We start from the raw sequence: 15,808 nt of genomic DNA on the forward strand, positions 1-15,808 counted from the left end.
GTAAAGGGTAAGATCCCTTTCTGACAATCAAACAGTTCTGTCAACTGATTGAGTTTATCTTCGGTGATGTTGAGAGGCACCATTATGGATTTGTTATAATTCACCCTTAAGCTACTTGATTGAGCAAAAGTGTGAGGAGCAGGTCTTTCAAGACAGTTAATTGAGTTGGGCAAGCTTCCATAATGAGGCGAGTGTCATCCGCATATTGCACCACCGGGAAGTCCGAGCTTGCATTTGTGGTTTTGAGCAGCTTTAAGAGGCCTAGATCCTTAGCATTGTTTATGACTGACTGCAAAAGGTATGCTGCTAGGACAAAAAGAAGGGGGGAAGTGGGTCTCCTTGCCTTCTGCAGCGGAAAGTTTTCCCTGGTACTCCATTCAAGAGAACTGAGGAGGTACCAGAATTTAGTTAGGATGTCCTGGATCCATCCTATCCATTTATCCCCAAAGCCCTTGTGCCTCATAATCTGTATTACCGCTTCATGCTCCACCATATCAAATGCTTTTCCAAAGTCCGGAAGAATGATCATCTCCTTAGATTTTTCGCAGATGTGCAGGTACTCAAAGGCCCAAGCTAGACAGTCCTGAATGGTTCTTCATTTTATAAAGCCATACTGATTCTGGTGAATTAGCTTCATGATTACCTTTTGCAGCCTCTCTACTAGAATTTTGATGATCAGCTTGATTGAAGAGTTTAGCAGAGATTTGGGCCTGAAGTCTCCTACTGAGGTAGGATAGTCGGTTTTGGGGATTAGGTTTATAAAAGAACCGTTGATACTTTGAACATAGATCTGTCTATCAAAGAATTTCGAGCAAAGTTCATAGAAATCTTGGGAGATTTGGGGTCAGCGTTTCTTGAGAAATTCTCCATTGAAGCCATCAGGGTCTGGTGATTTGTTGTTTGGAAGATCAGCCATAGTTCCATCAATTTCTTCTTTGCTGAAGTTAATTTCCAGCAAATGTAGGTCTGGGTGTGAAGCAATTAGGGAAGCCAGATCCAAGTACATGTGGGCATACTGAGAGGTCCCATCCTCCCCTTAAAGGGCTCTAAGAGTAAATTTGCTTTGGCTTCATGTTCCAAAAATTCCAACCCACTGGAATCTCTCAGCATAGTGATAGTGTTTTTTTGTCTGTGCTGCATTTGCATGGAAAAATTATGTACATTCATCTCCAAACTTAACCCAATTAATTGTTCCACTTTGCTGCCAGTAAACTTTCTGTTGATGTAAGAGTGCTTCTAGATGGTCTAGCAAGATATTTTTAAAGTTCCATTCCTCAAGATTAAGATCTCTTGACTCTTCAATTAAGTCCAAGAGGACGAGTATCTTTTGTACTCTGGATAGTTGAAGCCAGATTTGGCAGTTGGGATTTCTAAGTTTTCAAAGCTTTCTTAGTCTTTTGAATTTTGCAGTTATACTCGAATGAAGGTGGCATCACATCACATCATATCGCTGCGGTGAAATTTTGGAATTTCGCCCTGCTTGTCTTCATGTGGCATGGTGGTCTCGTTATTTGGCCACACAGCTCTGGAAATTCCTCTTGGGTTTTCAGACAGGTCGCACCGTGACTGCTATCGGTGGGGGAACACGAGCTCCTCCAGCTGCCGTTCGCAACAAGTGCAAGGCAGGCGACTCTTGTTTCCAAACTGTTCACTTTGACCTGCCTGCGAATGTCAATTCTGAAAGGTAGGAATCGCCAGGCGCGTGTCAGTTGGAACGGTCCTTTATTACAGGATTCTGCACGCTAGTACTGAACAAATGAAACTTCACTTCATACTGCCGATTTTGGAGGTTGGGACATTGAAGAACGCAGTAGTTATTAATTGTCTCTACAAGATAAACTACTGGTGCTGTGGTTTGATTGTTTGAGCAACAACATGCTCACGTACGTTTTCGAAACACGTTACAAATGCTCAAATAACACAGATCCTTATAAAAACGCGAATACAAACCGCATCCCAATGAAAAGATTAGACTAATCATATCTTGAGAGTGACAAACTCACTGTCGCATACACCTGACATACCACGCCACGGCCTTGTTAGGACGGCCCACTAGAATCCCGGCACATCTATGCTGTTGGGCCGGGAAGGTCGAACCAAACAAGGCCTACAGCAGGAAATCCAAACCTCGTCACGACTGACGAACTAAGCGACGAACGCAAGGCTTCCAAGGGCCACGACGACGCACAGTGGCAGGATGGAAGCCCACAGAAGAAACCTGGCGATGCCGGCCCAGCGCTCCGGGTCGCGGGCGACGGCCCAGAACCCGAACGAGGCTTCCGCGAGCCCGAATAGCACCGTGCCGGCTAGGATGCCGTAGTAGGCGTATCCCGGCAGCTGAAATGGGCTGCCGGAAGCAGCTGACGGCGGCGCCTTGAAGATGGCGAGCGCGAGGCCCGACGAGCCGAGGAAAACGCCGCAGATCATCAGCGCGGCCGCCGCCGTGGTCGCGTCGTGGCCGGCTCCGGCGATGTTGGCTATCAGACCAGCCGGGAACGCCATTGATCTACTTGTGACGAAGTGGCTGAATGAGTGTGTACGGTAGCGTACGGTGCGTGAAGCTGGTTTGTTGGGGCTTGACGGCACACGGCAGGGAGAGGGCTATATATATGGAGAGCGGCTTTGAAGAAGCTACAGGTCGATCAGCGGCCAGGCGGGTTGCGTTACCCAGCGACGGCTGGGTCACCAGGCGTGGGGCCAATCAGTCAGTGGCCCAGGCGGGTTGCGCTTACCCAGCGTCGCATGGCCGCATGGGTCACCAAATTACCCAGGGCCAGGCGTCGGGTGTCCCTGGAAGCTGGGGGTTGCGTCGTGTAATTTTTATTTTTATTTTTTTGCGGGTAATGTAATTATTAATTTTTGTTACTTGTTAGGGTGTGTTATGTGAAAGGCCAGGGATGTATTGTGCTACCTTGATAAAATAACGCAAATTGGTGTCCTAAATTGAACGGTCACTCGAGACCAAAAAGATACTAAACGTTATAAATAAAGAGTTTAATTTAGCATATATGTTAAGTAATCTGGTGGATTGAAATGGCGTCCAAAATTGACTGCTAACTGGAGCGCTGCCTACAAACCCTCTCACTGCGTTTAATTTAGTTTTTATGTGTGCATATATTTGAACATGTTTTATAGTTATCTGATTTCAATTTTGAAGACACAGATTATAGGTAGCTGAACAAACCATGGAACGCCATTTTTTTTCATCAGTGGCAGTAGGGTTGTGCGTTCAAATTTAAACACGCGCAATAGTTTGTCCGCCCCACCCCCCCCCCCCCCCCCCAAAAAAAAAGGAAAAGGATTTAATAAATTGAAAACTGCTGGTTAGTGCCTCACGAAGGTCTTGCTATGGATTAGGAGCTTAATTAACCCATACATGAACCACAACAATGCCCGCCAGGCGCCAGCACAGGCACAGTCGAGTAGTCGACTGGGTCACGATTTTACCCGAGCGCGTCGCCGGGGCCAATCCGTCAGTGGCACAGGCGGGTTGCGCTACCCATGGCCTGTGTATATACCTCCCCCCCCGGGCTCCCATCCGCCACCAGTGAGGCAGTGACCAGCCCCGCCGCCGCCATCGCCGCCGCCAGCTCGCCCGGCATAGGCGCCACCAGCCAGCAGTTGCTAGTTCGCATCACAAGGCCGCGGACGCGGCGCTGCCAGCCTGCGTTGGAGGCTCGAGCTCGGTCGCCGCCAGCTGCACCCGCCCGACCTCACCGGCTTGACCTGCGCAGCTACATCCACGCGACCTCACCGGAGATCTGCACGCCGCCGACCTCGTCTCCACCGGATCTGTGTGGTAGCCTTCTTTATTCTTGAATTCTCCAGTTCCCAATGGTTAGGATTTAGAGCTTGATGCTTGGATTTGCAGTGTCTAAATTGTAGATGCGCAGATAGTATAGAGTTGAATGAGGATTAAATCGAGTTGACTCTATTTGTGATTGCCCGCTGGTACTGCTTGTTAGGTTTGCTTTCACTAGTATGTGTGATGCCAATAGCTGATGCCGCTAGTTGACAGTTTATTTGTGATGGTCAGTAGCTGCTACAGCCAGTTCATAGTTCATTTATTTATCCCTTTTTTTTTATCTCCAGTTTGTGATGGCAAACCATGGTAAGGAAACCAACCAATCCATGTCCAATCTCCTTTTGCCATCATCGCACCCCCACCCCACCGTCGGCAATCCAGGAGATGATCAATCCATGTCCAATCTCCTTTTGCCATCATCGCACCCCCACCCCACCGTCGGCAATCCAGGAGATGATCAATCCATGTCTGATCCCCTCTGGACTTCATCACACCCCCACTCCACCCATGGCGGTCCAGAAGATGATCAATTCATGGGTGTCGATGACTGGTATGGCATGTCCATTGATATCCCCTCTCCATCGGAAATCCTGATGGAGGGCATCCCCTCTCCAGGGCTTGCCGCCGACGCGGCAGCGGTGGCTGAAATTGGTGAGCCCGCGTCTGGCTCGCTCGGGGAGAACAGCCTCCTTACCTCGGCAGCTGTGGCAAATAAGTTGCCTCCTGCACGCCATAGGCAGCATAGGGGAGAAAAGCACTACATGGAACTATACGACAGAACCTTCTTCGACGTTTCGACCTCCACGGCTCGTGCGATGCGCATCACCGCTGCACTGGATGATGACGGCATCCACGGGTCCCACCCAGCCCAGGGCCTCCTCCAGCCGGAGCAGGTCAAGACCAGGGTCCAGATTCTGGCTTTGATCAAAAAGAAGTACAAAATGGGAATACGGTACGAGGAGGAGGCAGAATTAATCCGCCTCATGACCATCCAGTTTAAAAAGGAGAAAAGCATCAGTAATGACCGCATTGACTACTTGGCGGATCCATTTGAACCCCCAACATCCAAACAATGCTACTTCACCAGATTCATGGCAATGCTGTTCGACAATAAGAAGGCAGACGACGATAAGAAGGATAAGAAGGCAGACGACGATAAGAAGGATGAGAAGAAGGCAGGCTACTGGAAGGAAAAAGAGACCAAAGCGATCCGTGATCCGTCGGCCTCAAGAAATATTATAGGAATGAAGAGGACGCTGGAATTCATGAACGGGGGCAAGAGGACGCGCTGGCTCGCCGACGAATACGTTGCGCTCGAGCCGTGGGGTCATGATGCCGTGCACATCCTGGTAAGGACACCCCACTAACCCTAACAAAACTACACAACTATTACATGCAAACCATGCCTGCTGATTTGCTTGGCTTGCTCGCAGGGTGATATTGCGGTTCGAAGAGTATACGAAGAGGGCAAAGAGACAGCACCACCGTCAAAGTGCTCCAAGACCGGTGCTCACAGCAGTGGGGAGTCGTATATTTGGCAGCACATGACAAGAGTTTATGCCGGGTCAACAGAGGCTCCTTCCTTGCTTTATGGGATTTGCCACGAGTGCGATAAGGCTCTGAAGTGTCCTCCCAATTTTGGCAACGGGAACCTGAACAAACACCTAGCGCGCGTCCACGACATTCATCCACCCTGCAAAAACCAATGTGTGATGACTAACGAGAAAGGAGTAGGTAGGAGAGCTGTCAGAGTTTGAGTCCAAGCCTTTAGGCCGGAGTATGTGTGGGTTTGCTCATGAACTCAGGTTTTCCAAATTAGGGGGGCAAATGAAAAATATTGGTTTGGTAATTTTTATATAACCCCCTAATTTGGACGGGTTTTATCGCAATTTTTACAGACCGGCGAGGCGGCCGCCGCCGCCGCTGCCTGTGGGCGTGGCGATGCTTACAGCAAATGAAGAACGAGAGGAAGACGTGCGCCAGCCAACAACGCCGGCATCTTGCTGCTCTCATCACCCATGGAGGACCTCATCTGATCTGATTTCCGATGGAAATGGATGGGTTCCATCTGATCAGGCAGGAAAGCAACAAGAACGTGCACTTTACCCAGTGCCGAATCTAGGATTCGAAGTTGGTAATCCAAGGCAAAAATTTCGAATACCACAGCTGGTCCACAGCAGATTAATAAAACATCTTATGAACGTCTCCAAATCCAGATTTAACTATGAAACTTACAGCAAATGAAGCTTACACGCTTATAATAGTTCAAATAAGGTTATAATACTACTATTTCTTCTTAGGTCTACACTTTTCTCTTGGCCATGAAAGTCTCCAATATATCATCTTCATTCACAGCGAAGAACGTATCTCGCTCAGTGAAGGTGGTCAGATATCTTCTAAAAGACTAATCATCCTATTTCTTGACTTGCTCTTATTTCTTGAATTGCTCTTGATGAGTTCATTGCTGAAAATACAATAAGCTACAAGTTGCAATATGTAATTCTTAATCGTACCATGGCTGATCGGCTACCAATCTAGAACTAGCAGTTATGAGCCTACGTATTGCAAATTTATAGTCATGTTATTATATAGTGCAAGTGCAAGCAACAAGCTAATTATTGCCTCTGTGGACTTCGATTCGTCGAAGCTTGCAAATTTGCGAATTGCAATAGGCAATCGCAGACTAGCTGCCAGCACGCACGCACGTCATGCCCTCGGCCCTCCTACAGTGCAGCTCCGCAGTGTGAGCTCAGCAGCTCGCATCAGTGCTGCCGCCGGCACGCCGCTGGCCACCGCGCCGCACCCCCCCCCCCCCCCCCAACCCTAGGGCGGGCGGTAGACTGACTGAGGGAGGCTCGAGGCAGGGAGCAATCTGCGGTTGGGAAGATGGAGAGACGGGAGGCGGGGAGGCGGACGGACGCAGTCTGGTCGAGCCGTCACTGGCCCTTCAGATTCTAAAGAAAAAAAGACTAACATATTACTTGTTGGGCTATTTCTTAGGTGAGCCCCGGCCCACCCTTTGGATCCGCCCCGACCTTACCTGAAGCTTGCAGCATTCAGGATTCAGAGCATGTCAGAAAAAGGTACGGCGAAGAAAGACTGAAACAGATGAAACGAACGCCATGGTTTTGTAATTGTTCCCCTGCTATGGGATCGAGCTTGTGTCTGAAACGTGGTGCAGTGGTTCTCCATCGAATCCCCAGCCTCCATGAATTTTCTCAGGTTTTTTGGTGCAGTGATTCTCCATTGAATCCCCGCCCAGATGTGGAGCTGGCATTGGCCGGCGAACCGACGTGCCGGTGATCGTCGATGGCGCCTCCGGCACGGGCGGCTCGTGGCCCCGCGCCGGGCGCACTAGGAAAAAGGAGGCCGGCGCACTGGTTCATGTCACCGTCACACCGGGCGCAGGCGGAGGACGGCTCCGGCGGGGGCGCCGAGGCTTGAGCGACGTGGGGGCTGGTGGGAAGATCTGTTTAAGTTGACGACTGAGCCGAATGATTAGGCAGCAGGCGCCGGCGGAACGACGACGACCCGACCGGTCACCGGCTCACCGCAGAGCGGGAGGAGACGGAACGCCAAGACTCGCATCAACGGTGACAGGTGGCTGATGGCGGCGTAGGGGGCGCGTTCGGGGTTGTATATAGGGGGTCCAGCAACCTCACTGTCCCTGGCGGTGGCGCCGGATGAGGCACGCGGTGACGCACCGGACGTTGCCGGTGTCCATGGCATGGCGGCGCCAACGGCCGCTCGTGGCGCATCTGATGTCTTGGGCCCGAGATGTGATGTTAGCAGGAATGGTTTCTCCTGTGGCCTTGTGGCGCGTGGGCCATCGGGGAGGGCGCCCGCGACATCTCGACACCCGAGCTGAGGTCACCCGTCATGGACGTGGTGCTGCAGTAGCGGCAGGCGCAAGCGACGTCAATCATCGGCCGGCGGTTGCGCGGGCCGGAGCGGACGGACGAACTGCGCATACGCGCCCGCGAGCGCGCGGCATGGTCCGTTACCAGGAAGCCAAGGACCGGCGACCGATCCCGGCAGACGCGCACGGCCCCCTAGCACGAGCACACGCCGAGAGAAAGGGATGACGACCACCTGACGCTGGCGGCGGGTGGAGGGAGCACGGCGCGCCAGTGCATGGGCAGTGTGGTGGGTCTGAATCTCCGCAGCATGGTACGGAATTTTAGACTCTGGTATGCTGCATAGGGGGAGAAATTACAAGCATGAGAGGGAGATGGGTGGAGAAATTGGGACTGATAGGTCACCCCGCTTGCAGGTGCAGAGCATCCATCGTCCACGCTAACGAAATGTATAATGGAACTGGCAAATTGTCAGAGTTTTGGATTTCGTTTGTGCTTGCAAGCATGTACATCAGACTGGATTTGCAAAAATCATACAGCACAGGCAACATAAACTTACCAATAAAGTCCCAATACCACCGAACAACCAGTACATATGTTGATATGTAGCAGAATTTGAGCGTGACAAATTTCATGATACAGATGCCGCCCACAACGCAAAGGTTTTAGTATGTAATTCACATTACTTTCTTTTTACAACTGTTCCTGCTCATCGATGGCATACTACGAGTGTCCCCTCACCCGTTTGCTCCCCGCATCTTGACCTCGGAAGTTCGTATTAAGTTAGGTCATCCTCGTCCAAGGAGCCCTCGCCGTCATCAGCTGCCTTCTTAATGGCCTGCAGATCACCTGTTGGTAGCTTCCTTGCGAGCCTAATTACCTGCATTGATGTACAGAAACCAAATGTCACCATGGATCCCGAACCAAGACAAGTACTAGAACAATCAATGAAGGAAATATTACATCAGATACAATGCAAACTGTTCTAGACTCTAGAATATCGAGCAGTCGACCATCACTTGGTGAGACAAGTGCTAAACGGAATACAGTTAGTCATTTTCTTGCATGCGATTGATTCTATGAATGGTAGAGGCACCATGCATATCACTGCTGAATCAGTGAACACCAGGAATGGAAGATACACCATTTGCGTTTTGTGCCTGCTCTTACTTAAGACCCATACGATGCATGTACACAGATATTAGAAATGACAGGCTCTACCAACAATTTCCTTGGCTCCTTGTTCACCATATCACAGACATGCAACAGAAGAGGACAACTTCTGGTATAACCATTTAAACACCATAGAATTGCCGGTACAATACAGGGATGCATGGTCTTTTATATAGAGTGCGAAAACAATTACCACATGGTCAAGGTGATTGAAGGCACTTGATTGACCAATTCGTTTGATTTCTTCAGCATCACCTTCCTCATAAGCAGATAATAGTTTCATTGCACATCGGTTCTGATCGCTATTGAGGAAGGCTTGAACCCTGCAATATGGCGGAAAAGGGAAAAATAACGAAAAAAAATCCTTTACACTTCACGATTTGATGGAAAAAAACAAACATGGCAGATGGCACAAATATTATTATACAAAATTTCGTCAATGACAGTAACTGCAACAAATGTACAAAGCTTACTCTGAGCAGTCATTGTAGCATTTCTGAGCTTGCTGAAAATCATGCGCGTAAAGGTAGATGATGATCACACTCAGATAAGCCTGAATACAAGAAACAACTTTTGAATCAGACAAGTTATATGTTCAAGACATCATACTCCATACATGAGTCAGCAAGTTTTGTGTTAAAGATGTGATCACAGAAAAAGTTGCAAGATACAAATATCATGTCCTATTTTTTAATATTCTCAGTTCAATAATAAGCATGCAGTCTCTGGATAATTAAGTACACACTACAGACATTATAGTTCAAAAAAATAGAAGATTACCTTGCATTGGCTGTTCATGGCATTGCACTTATCGGCAGCAGAACCGAGTCTTAGAAAGAAAGCAGCAGCATCTGAATACCTGTCAGAGGACCAAAGATGGATAAATGTAAGATGATTATGATAAAGATTACTTGCAATGCTAAAAATTATGCGAATGCAATTCTATCAGTTATATTTACTGAGTTGGTTTGAGAAAGTGTGCAAGCAGCTACCCCCTATCTTCATTATGTGGGATAGTAAATATCAAACCCAAGTAGCTTACTAAATTCCTAGGTGTTAAATTTATAATACAATTCATGGTGTCAATCCATTAATGTAGGTTCAAAACATTTTCTGCTTGTCTTTCTGTGTCTACTGAAAAGCTCACTTCACATGTAAGAAGAATGAAGTTCAAATTCCAAAAGGAAATCATGATTGAGATCCCATATAGATATAAAGGATGGGCTACAGTGTGAAATTACAATAATCAGGCATGAAGGTGGTCTTACTTCTCCATCTTAATGTATAAAGCTGCAGCAGCACGATACAAGTCAAAAGCCATCTGTTCCTTCCCATCTTCTTCTAGAATTGTGCAAGCCTCATCATACATTTTAATAGCTTCTTCAGGAGATTTCTCCTCCAAGGCACTGATTTCATAACATTATGTTCAGCACATAAGCTATCATGTTGTTCATAATTATAAGATGTGTTATTTAAAAGTTACCTGGCACCCTTTGCTAGAGCATCAGATGCAGGTTGGGCCCTTCCACATTCACGGTATAATTCTGAAGCTCTGCGAAAGAAATCAGATACTTCATTCCAGCGTCCAAGCTCCTTTGCTAAAGCAGCAGCAGATTCCATATGCTTAGCGGCATCCCATGGTCTATAAAACTAGTTAAGGGCACACTAGGTGATTGTCCAGTGATGTGAATAAAAGAACGAAAACTGCAGAGATATTTCCACAGGATACGAGGAGATCATTTCTTGTCCTTTCGAGGCCTTCTCAAATGCATCTTTTGCTTTCTCATTGTCCTTTCTGAACCTATATGCAATCGCTTTTAAAGAGAAACGAATTTCACTTATGTGCTCCAGAATGAACAACTTTCTATCAAGAAAACAAGGATGGCAAAGAAAGTCACAGACCAGCTTGCTCATATAAGGAAGTAGCGCTTTTCCAATCAGCGTTCCACCTTGTAAAACTCAATTTTGTTCTGCAAAAAAGAGTATATTCAAGAAAATTTGAGGGAACATGCTTTACAAAGAGTCAATTAGAAGTTGATGAACACCACATTTTTAGGTGCTGCATTGATAAAGTAATAAAAGTAAAAACAGGAAAATCAGCAAGTATATGATGTAGTAACCAATCACAAACTAGAAGAAAATAAATTTTCAACAACAAAATCTTACTATATTGATATTTTAATCTATGCAAAGAGAAAACAAAACTCTGAACTTAATCAAAAAGTAACTCCACTACATTTTTCTTATTATTGTTTGCCTGTGCAAACATTGTGCACCCAGGTACCCATTTTTAATGAACTATTAAATCTTGGAGAGGCGTGGACCAATGAGAGGCTAGCTTTTATGCAAGACAAGGTACTCTTGTTCAAAATGCTATACAAGGCTAGCTTTTACTATTTGAGCAAAGCTTAGAATGGCCCAAGCTAAAAGTCTGGATAAGGAAAAATAGCACCTATGTGATTGATTTGGCATGGCCTTCAAGCTATGAAGTTATACTGATATGCATTCATTCGTGTCTGCAAAGATTTCAAAAGCTAATGCTAATGCAAGTATGATCTAGGAGTAGTCATCTAGGAGAGTACCACCAGGATTTCCCCACCATATGGACCAAAACGAAATTCCCATATCTTGCCTTTTCCTGCAAATTTTGGTTGTCACGAACACAGCTCGACCAAACTAACATGAACCAAGGGAAATGATTAGCCCTTTCAACTGAAATCCAATAATAGCTTGGATTGCCACAAACCCGAACATTTGGGTAAAGTCGGCCAAGCCTTCTAAAACTAGTCCTCAAAGCTTATCTATGCCAACTGCTTGGAGATCTGATCATCTGAAAGACCCCGAAATCAGCGGCATGACTTTGCACGAAAAGGTGAGACTCCGTCTAACAGCAGAACTAGATCCAGGAATTTCCGGATCGCTCAAGACACCTCCACACGGAAGTTTGACACGATCGGCTGAGAATTACAGAGCGCTGGTTTCTAATCAGACGCACTAAGGTCCCAAACAGCTTCGATTACTTGGCCTATACGAAACGGAATCCCCATTTCGAAGGAATACGCGCGAAACAGCAATCAGGTTGCTCGCAGATCAAACGGAGCAGGAGAAACAGCAGACGAAACTAGAGAACGCGAAGGGCTCACAGCTTGTCGGCTTTGGTCATGAGCTTGTCGGGGTCGGAAGAGCTCGCCATCGCCGGGACCGCCGCCTCCGCTCCGCCGCTGCGCAGCCCAGATTCCCACGCCTTGCTGGTTCGAGCAGTTGAGCTCGGGACAGCTGCCGCTCGCTGGATGAGGACGAGGGATCTGGCACCTCGTTGAGATTCGCGCTGGCCGCTGGGGGATCAATCTCAATCCAGCATCGCGTCGCTGTCAAAATGTTTGGGCTCCTAGGGAGCTCCAGCCCAGCCGAAACACCCAAGCCCACTAAGATCGTACGGCCCGCCGAAGACTCCACATCCATACCCCAAGCCGCCGCACGCCACCGCATTTCCAGGCAAGGGACCATTGACCATGGGCCCGGCCGCCGCACGCCAGGGGCGAGCGAAATGCTCGTCCACCGCGTTGCGCCGCCTTGCGCGTGCGTGCGTTCCCCCACCCAGGCGGCCGCCGAGGCGCCCACGCTGCGGCCGCAGGACTGGCTGCCCGCGCGCACGGGCACGGCGCACGAGTTCCGCATCTGCGTCGCGCCAGGGAGCCGTGCCGGCGACCTGACTGCCCGTGCGTGCGGCGGCGCACGCGGATTCCCAGCGCACGGATCTGACGGCCGGGCAAGGACAGTTGGTGGGTGCAGCCAGCGACTTGGAGCCGCCGGCCGGTGGTGGTCACCGAACCTGCCTGGCACACGCAGGCACCGGCCCGGCACGCACACATGCGCGATCAGATCACGCGCTCGCTCGGATGGGCGTCTGACCGGGGCAACCTTTGCACGAGACCTGGGCGCCCTAGCCTACCCAAGCCCTAGCTATCATCTAGCAGCTAGGCGCCCTAGCCTCCTAGGCCCTGTGTTGTTTATCGCTGCCTGCCTGCCTGCCTGCTTGCATCTATTCTCGGCTGGGTTGGGTTACGAAAGCAAGCGACATGGCGGTGACTGCCTCCTTTGTTCCCTTCCTGCGCCTGCCCGTGGCCGGCCCTCGCCATGCCGCCGCCGGCCGGGCGTCGGCGTGCGTGCGTGCATGGGCGCGTCGTGGACGGTCCCTTCCCCTCCGCTCCGCGCCCCTCTCCATGCCCTCGCGCCCGCATCGCCTCGCGTGTTTTGCGGGGGGGACGCATGATATGATAGGAGCGGAGAAAAACAAACAGATCGGATCGGAGGAGAGATTGGCTTCTTTGGTCGCGTCTTGCTTCGCCATCCTGGACTGCTAGCTGCTGCTCATGGTTCTCCGGGGGTCTTTTCACCAGCAGTGCATGGGCCGTTGCTCCTGTTGTTAGGTGCCTTAGCTTGCCTAGGTGGCTTCTTCACTCGCTCGCAACTTTGCACTGTCACATGCTTCCACATACTGATTGTGATTTACTCTGAACCTGATTTCATCTTTTTCAAAAAAAAAAACTGATTTCATAGTCTCTACGCAGACAGCTACTGCGAGCTAGTGAACAAGCAAGACTGCGCCTCGGTACTTTGCAGAAGCAATAGGTTCAGACTTGAGAGGTCCAGAGGTTACTCGCCTTTTTTGCACGTCAAGTTTGAGCCATTCCCTGGTAAGGTAGGTGAGGCGATTGGCCAAATGGGCGCTGAATAAAACCTGTAAACATGCACGCCTCCGTCAGAGACCCAGATAGTACATGGTAGCGGACGTCAGTCCAAGCGAGAAATTCCACGCCCGGTGAAAGATAAGGATGGTATAGCTAGGCACACAGTCGCCCAGTCCTGCCATGACGCAAAAGCTTGCAGAAATCAGATGGCATAAATACTATCCAGGGCCAAAGGGTTGGTGGGTCGAGCAGGCCAGGCCATCAGGGTCATCGAGAAAGCTCTCACGCTCCCCCATTTCTATAGGCTAGCCTAGGGCTGGACCAGTCAGGCACGCAAGCATCCGTCGGTTCATAAGAGGCGGTGGCCGGCCATGGAGGGAGCCAAGTAGAAGGCAGGCAGCACAACGAACGGTATGCGTTGCAAGGAGAGAACGAACATGGCTCCGATCCCTCAGCCGTTGCATTTATTAGTTGCACTTCTTATGTTTCTGAAAGTTCTTGCCATCCTTCTTGTTCAGAATCAAGTTCTTGTTTCTTAGATGCATTGCGTGTCCTCTTGTTAGGGATCTGGCGAGCAAGTTCGTCAAGAGCTCACATGGAAGATGGCGGTGTTCCAAGAAGGTCTACTCCCCCTACTCGTAGAAGCAGATCTGCTGAGTTTCATAATTTTTCAGAAAGGGTATGTTGCTATCATGCATATACATCGAATCCTCGATCATGACCAGTTTATCAGCATTTGGTGTTCCTGATCTTTTTATTTCAAAACAATTATAGAGGAGAAGGGATAAGATCAACGAGAAGCTGAAGGCACTGCAGGAGTTACTTCCAAATTGCACCAAGGTAATATGAGTTGCGTCTTTTACCATTTCTCTTCTGCAGTTTTTTTTAATCTGAACTCAGAATATATAACTTGTTCAGACCGACAAAGTGTCCATGCTAGATGAAGCGATCGACTACCTTAAATCACTTCAGCTACAACTTCAGGTACTGAATGGCATCATATCATATGCACAAAGTTGGTTACACTGGACATCATCATTCTTATATTTCTCTTCCGCATCTTTGCTGTTTTAATAAGTCATCCTGCAGATCTGCTTCACATCGCCTTAATCTGAACAAATAAACTGTGCAATGAAAGTTTACTGTTACATTTGAACACAGATGCTGGTCATGGGGAAGGGAATGGCACCGGTGGTTCCTCCTGAGCTGCAGCAATACATGCACTACATCACCGCTGATCCTGCCCAGATGCCACCATTGCGCCCTTCCGGCCAGCAGCCCCGGCCATTTCAGATAACTCAAGCCAACTCACAGCGACAATCTAACGTCGAGTCAGACTTCTTGAGCCAGATGCAGAACTTGCACCCTTCTGAGCCGCCTCAGAACTTCCTCAGGCCACCAAAATTACAACTCTATACCCCGGTAAGAGGTTCAAACATATGGCTATCACTGTTAATTTGAGCTTTTTTTTATCTGGTCTTTATCCTGATTCAAATTTGTGGGTATGTCCTAGATTATTTCAAGACTTTCAAAATTAAAGATTTTTTTCCTTTCTGGAAAAACAAGTTTTAAGCTGCTAGATCAGGGATATATAGTTCAGGTGCTTATTAAACTGTCAGAACAGTGCTAGCTACTCATCATATCTCATGAGAAGATCGTCCCTGATTCAGGAACAGAGGGGCGGCCTTGCTAGCACGAGTCACAACGGTGGCTGGATTCCTGAGAGGAGTTCCTCCTACAACTTCATGGAATGATGTGCTCCTGATGACAAAATTTGACTCCAGACGCATGCTGCCTTGTAATCTGAAGAGAGCTTTTCAGTCTGGGGCGTGCAGCGTTCGTTGTTCTTCGTCACAGAAGTTAATGAATGTGTTGTAGTTAACTAGCTAGTTGTGTTCTTAAATAAAACGTTGTGACTGTGATGTTGCTCACTTTGCTATCTGAATCTCACCCTTGAATGGAATTCATGTTGTGCCCATGCAAAGCCTGATAGAACCTCTTTGTGGTGTCTGTGTTTATCCATGCAGCAATTTACTACTGTTTGTGTTTTCTGACAGTCCAAGGAACATGACTAGTTTAAGTTTAAATCCAGTGCATCAGCAAAAATGCAGCTTCAGCATGCAATCACAAGGTTTAATTTTACACACACGCATACAGTGCAATAGGCAAACTGGCACTCTTCTGTCTTTGCACTCTTCAGAGAGAGAAGAGAGGAGAGGGAGAGTTCAGGGACATTCTTCTGCCCACCAATGAGCTGTTGCCGGCAATTCAAGCGACACATC

General features: G+C 48.6%; 3 protein-coding genes across 5 annotated transcripts; 2 read left to right on the forward strand and 1 right to left on the reverse strand.

Moving 5' to 3' along the window:
* The first annotated feature begins 3,505 nt into the window (after positions 1–3,505).
* On the forward strand, positions 3,506–6,278 carry LOC112898906. 2 transcript variants are annotated; one of them, XM_025967217.1, is made up of 3 exons: positions 3,506–3,799; positions 4,093–5,154; positions 5,239–6,278. In XM_025967217.1, the coding sequence occupies exons 2-3, from the start codon at positions 4,099–4,101 to the stop codon at positions 5,560–5,562; spliced, it is 1,380 nt and encodes a 459-aa protein (XP_025823002.1). In that variant the 5' UTR covers positions 3,506–3,799; positions 4,093–4,098; the 3' UTR covers positions 5,563–6,278. The 2 variants fall into 2 exon arrangements, with proteins under 2 accessions (XP_025823002.1, XP_025823003.1); XM_025967218.1 differs by having other exon boundaries at positions 3,506–5,154.
* Positions 6,279–8,212: 1,934 nt separating this feature from the next.
* LOC112901635 (gamma-soluble NSF attachment protein) lies at positions 8,213–12,139 on the reverse strand. Its single transcript, XM_025970588.1, has 9 exons — positions 11,979–12,139; positions 10,738–10,805; positions 10,565–10,649; positions 10,319–10,477; positions 10,104–10,241; positions 9,616–9,694; positions 9,309–9,388; positions 9,029–9,158; positions 8,213–8,542 (listed from the first exon to the last, which is right to left on the reverse strand). The coding sequence occupies exons 1-9, from the start codon at positions 12,026–12,028 to the stop codon at positions 8,441–8,443; spliced, it is 891 nt and encodes a 296-aa protein (XP_025826373.1). The 5' UTR covers positions 12,029–12,139; the 3' UTR covers positions 8,213–8,440.
* A 1,762-nt stretch (positions 12,140–13,901) lies between these two features.
* LOC112901416 (transcription factor PIF1-like) lies at positions 13,902–15,471 on the forward strand. 2 transcript variants are annotated; one of them, XM_025970332.1, is made up of 6 exons: positions 13,902–13,937; positions 14,090–14,205; positions 14,301–14,366; positions 14,445–14,510; positions 14,688–14,948; positions 15,197–15,471. In XM_025970332.1, exons 2-6 carry the CDS (start codon positions 14,122–14,124, stop codon positions 15,278–15,280), a joined length of 561 nt encoding a protein of 186 aa, XP_025826117.1. In that variant the 5' UTR covers positions 13,902–13,937; positions 14,090–14,121; the 3' UTR covers positions 15,281–15,471. The 2 variants fall into 2 exon arrangements, with proteins under 2 accessions (XP_025826117.1, XP_025826118.1); XM_025970333.1 differs by lacking the exon at positions 13,902–13,937 and having other exon boundaries at positions 13,938–14,205.
* The last annotated feature ends 337 nt before the right edge of the window (positions 15,472–15,808 follow it).

The sequence above is a fragment of the Panicum hallii genome, chromosome 7 (assembly GCF_002211085.1).
Source record: "Panicum hallii strain FIL2 chromosome 7, PHallii_v3.1, whole genome shotgun sequence".
Classification (NCBI taxonomy): Eukaryota; Viridiplantae; Streptophyta; class Magnoliopsida; order Poales; family Poaceae; genus Panicum; species Panicum hallii.

Coding starts and splice junctions, on each gene's coding strand:
- LOC112898906 (XM_025967218.1), top strand. CDS start 4,099: ATGGCAAACCATGGTAAGGAAACCAACCAATCCATGTCCAATCTCCTT. Junction 5,155..5,238: donor ATGATGCCGTGCACATCCTG/GTAAGGACACCC, acceptor GCTTGCTCGCAG/GGTGATATTGCGGTTCGAAG.
- LOC112901635 (XM_025970588.1), bottom strand. CDS start 12,028: ATGGCGAGCTCTTCCGACCCCGACAAGCTCATGACCAAAGCCGACAAG. Junction 10,242..10,318: donor GCTCTAGCAAAGGGTGCCAG/GTAACTTTTAAA, acceptor TTATGAAATCAG/TGCCTTGGAGGAGAAATCTC. Junction 9,389..9,615: donor CCATGAACAGCCAATGCAAG/GTAATCTTCTAT, acceptor TCTTGTATTCAG/GCTTATCTGAGTGTGATCAT.
- LOC112901416 (XM_025970332.1), top strand. CDS start 14,122: ATGGAAGATGGCGGTGTTCCAAGAAGGTCTACTCCCCCTACTCGTAGA. Junction 14,511..14,687: donor CACTTCAGCTACAACTTCAG/GTACTGAATGGC, acceptor ATTTGAACACAG/ATGCTGGTCATGGGGAAGGG. Junction 14,949..15,196: donor AATTACAACTCTATACCCCG/GTAAGAGGTTCA, acceptor TCCCTGATTCAG/GAACAGAGGGGCGGCCTTGC.